The sequence below is a fragment of the Octopus bimaculoides genome, chromosome 14 (genome assembly GCF_001194135.2).
Source record: "Octopus bimaculoides isolate UCB-OBI-ISO-001 chromosome 14, ASM119413v2, whole genome shotgun sequence".
Taxonomy (NCBI): Eukaryota; Metazoa; Mollusca; class Cephalopoda; order Octopoda; family Octopodidae; genus Octopus; species Octopus bimaculoides.
The window spans coordinates 33,748,180-33,750,695 of record NC_068994.1 but is presented as its reverse complement, the minus strand read 5'-3'; the positions used below and the strand labels follow the sequence as shown (position 1 = coordinate 33,750,695).

General features: G+C 37.2%; 1 protein-coding gene across 1 annotated transcript in view; it reads left to right on the top strand.

Moving 5' to 3' along the window:
- LOC106875086 (protocadherin-17) overlaps positions 1-2,453 on the top strand; it is a 424,117-nt gene extending 421,664 nt beyond the window's left edge. The window contains exon 3 of the mRNA XM_014923062.2: positions 1,441-2,453. Coding sequence (XP_014778548.1) covers positions 1,441-1,482 — 42 coding nt within the window. The 3' untranslated portion in view covers positions 1,483-2,453. The remainder of the gene's footprint in view (positions 1-1,440) is intronic.
- The last annotated feature ends 63 nt before the right edge of the window (positions 2,454-2,516 follow it).

Sequence of the window (2,516 nt, the reverse complement as noted above, 5' to 3'; positions counted from 1 at the left end):
GTTTTCCGCTCGTCAATAAGTTCTGGGTTCAGATTCTGCCGAGGTTGACTTTTCCTTTCTTCTTTTCGGGGTCGATCGAATAAGTACCAGTTGAGTACTGAGGCTGATATAATGGATTTATTTCTTCCTCCGAAACTGCTCTTTGATACTCTGCGATATATAAATTGATTACTTTTTCTTTTTTTTTTTTTTACACACATTTACATAAACATACATACACACATACATACATACATGTATTATTTCTTTACTACCCACAAGGGGTTACACACAGAGGGGACAAACAAAGACCGACAAACGGATTAAGTCGATTATATCGACCCCAGTGCGTGACTGGTACTTATTTAATCGACCCCGAAAGGATGAAAGGCAAAGTTCACCTCGGCGGAATTTGAACTCAGAACGTAGCGGCAGACGAAATACCGCTAAGCATTTCGCCCGGCACGTGAACGTTTCTGCCAGCTCGCCGCCATTTTACATGCATACATGTATACATGCATACAGACATACATACATGCATACATACATACATACATACATACATATATGTACATGTGCGTGCATGTGTGTGTGTGTTTCTAATCTTTTTCTCTTTTCTATATTCCTTTCTTACACTACTAGGCGTAGAAGTGGCTGTGTCGTAAGTAGCTTGCTTACCAACCACATGGTTCTGGGTTCAGTCCCACTGCGTGGCACCTTGGGCAAGTGTCTTCTACTATTGCCTCGGGCCGGCCAAAGCCTTGTAAGTGGATTTGGTAGACGGAAACTGAAAGAAGCCCGTCGTATATATATGTATATATATATATGTATGTGTATGTACATGTTTGGGTGTCTGTGTTTGTCCCCCCAGCATCGCTTGACAATAGTGGTGTGTTTACGTCTCCGTAACTTAGCAGTTCGGCAAAAAAGACCGATAAGAATAAGTACTGGGGTCGATTTGCTCGACTAAAGGCGGTGCTCCAGCATAGCCACAGTCAAATGACTCAAACAAGTAAAAGAGTAAAAGAGAGTACTAATTTTCATTTTGCAGTATATTCTCCATTCTAATCGTGCTCTCTACACATTCTGATATGTAAACTCCATATAATCAAGATACTCCTGGCCTGCAGAGTAGCCTACAGTATACACCTCGCTGAAAAATCTCCCACTTCCGAGGTTCCGCTTGCTATGAAATATATGTAGCCCCGATATTATCTATTCTGTTCCTTAACTCTTGTATGTATATATATGTACGGTGGTGCTCCAGCATGGCGGCAGCTTTGAGCTGAAACCGATAAAAGAATGCATACACATACATACACATCCACACACAGAAACGCGTGCGTAGACAATAGGAATTTATAAGAACAAGAAGATAGTATATGTTATTTAATATTGTATCTTTGTAAACCAAAAGATAATAAATTCTTTATCTTAACGTCATATTTCTTTTCAATTCAGGTCAAACCAGTTGCCAATCATCTGAGAAACAGCAAAATATAGGAGAAAAGTCTATAGCACCAACACTTAACAGACCCACTAAATATATCAGTACAGGAACACTTGCCAGATGTGCTTATCAACCGAATGTTGGACAAGTTATTCAGCCTACCGATGTTATCGATCTGAAATCAGTTCAAGTAACCAACAATAGTCCAAACACATCTTCACAACCTTGGAATCTACCGTCGAAGAACAGCTTCACTACTTACACTAAACCCTTGCCAGCATTACCGAGAATTCCTCCTTCACAAGACTTCAGATAATGGTGCCGCCTCAATGAATTTGACGTAAAGAAAATAAATAAACAATCAAACAAATGAACAAATAATAATAATAATAATAATAATAATAATAATAATAATAATAATAATGATAATAATGGTGGCCTGATGATGATATTCTAAATAAAGATTTCGGCGCTTTAATGGACTCTCTCGTGTCGAAGCTTCGTTCACGTAACATATTTCAATATATTTTGTACAGAGGAAGACGATACTAAAATCTTTTTCAACAGCAGCCAAATGGTGAAGTACACATGCAGGCATCTATGCATACATACATACATACATACATACATACATACATACATACATACATACATACATACAAATGTGTCTCTATGTATGTGTGCGTGTGTGTGTGCACGATTGACTATTCGCACGTAAATTCATTCACATTGATACATTAGCAAACAAGAAGCAATTCAAAGAGTTTCAATTATGCAATAAACACACACACACATACACACATATATATATATATACACTGATATGTATCAAAGAACACGCAAATATATTTATATACACTCTTAGAAAAGTCATTCATGCGCTGCGTGCAAGTGTCATTTTATGCAAGTGGATATAGTTGTGTATGTGTGTGTGTATACACACACATATGCATATACTTATATATGTATATATATATACACACACACACACACACACACACACACACACACACACACACATATATATATATATATATATATATACATGCATATATATACATGCATAAATACATACATATATGCATAC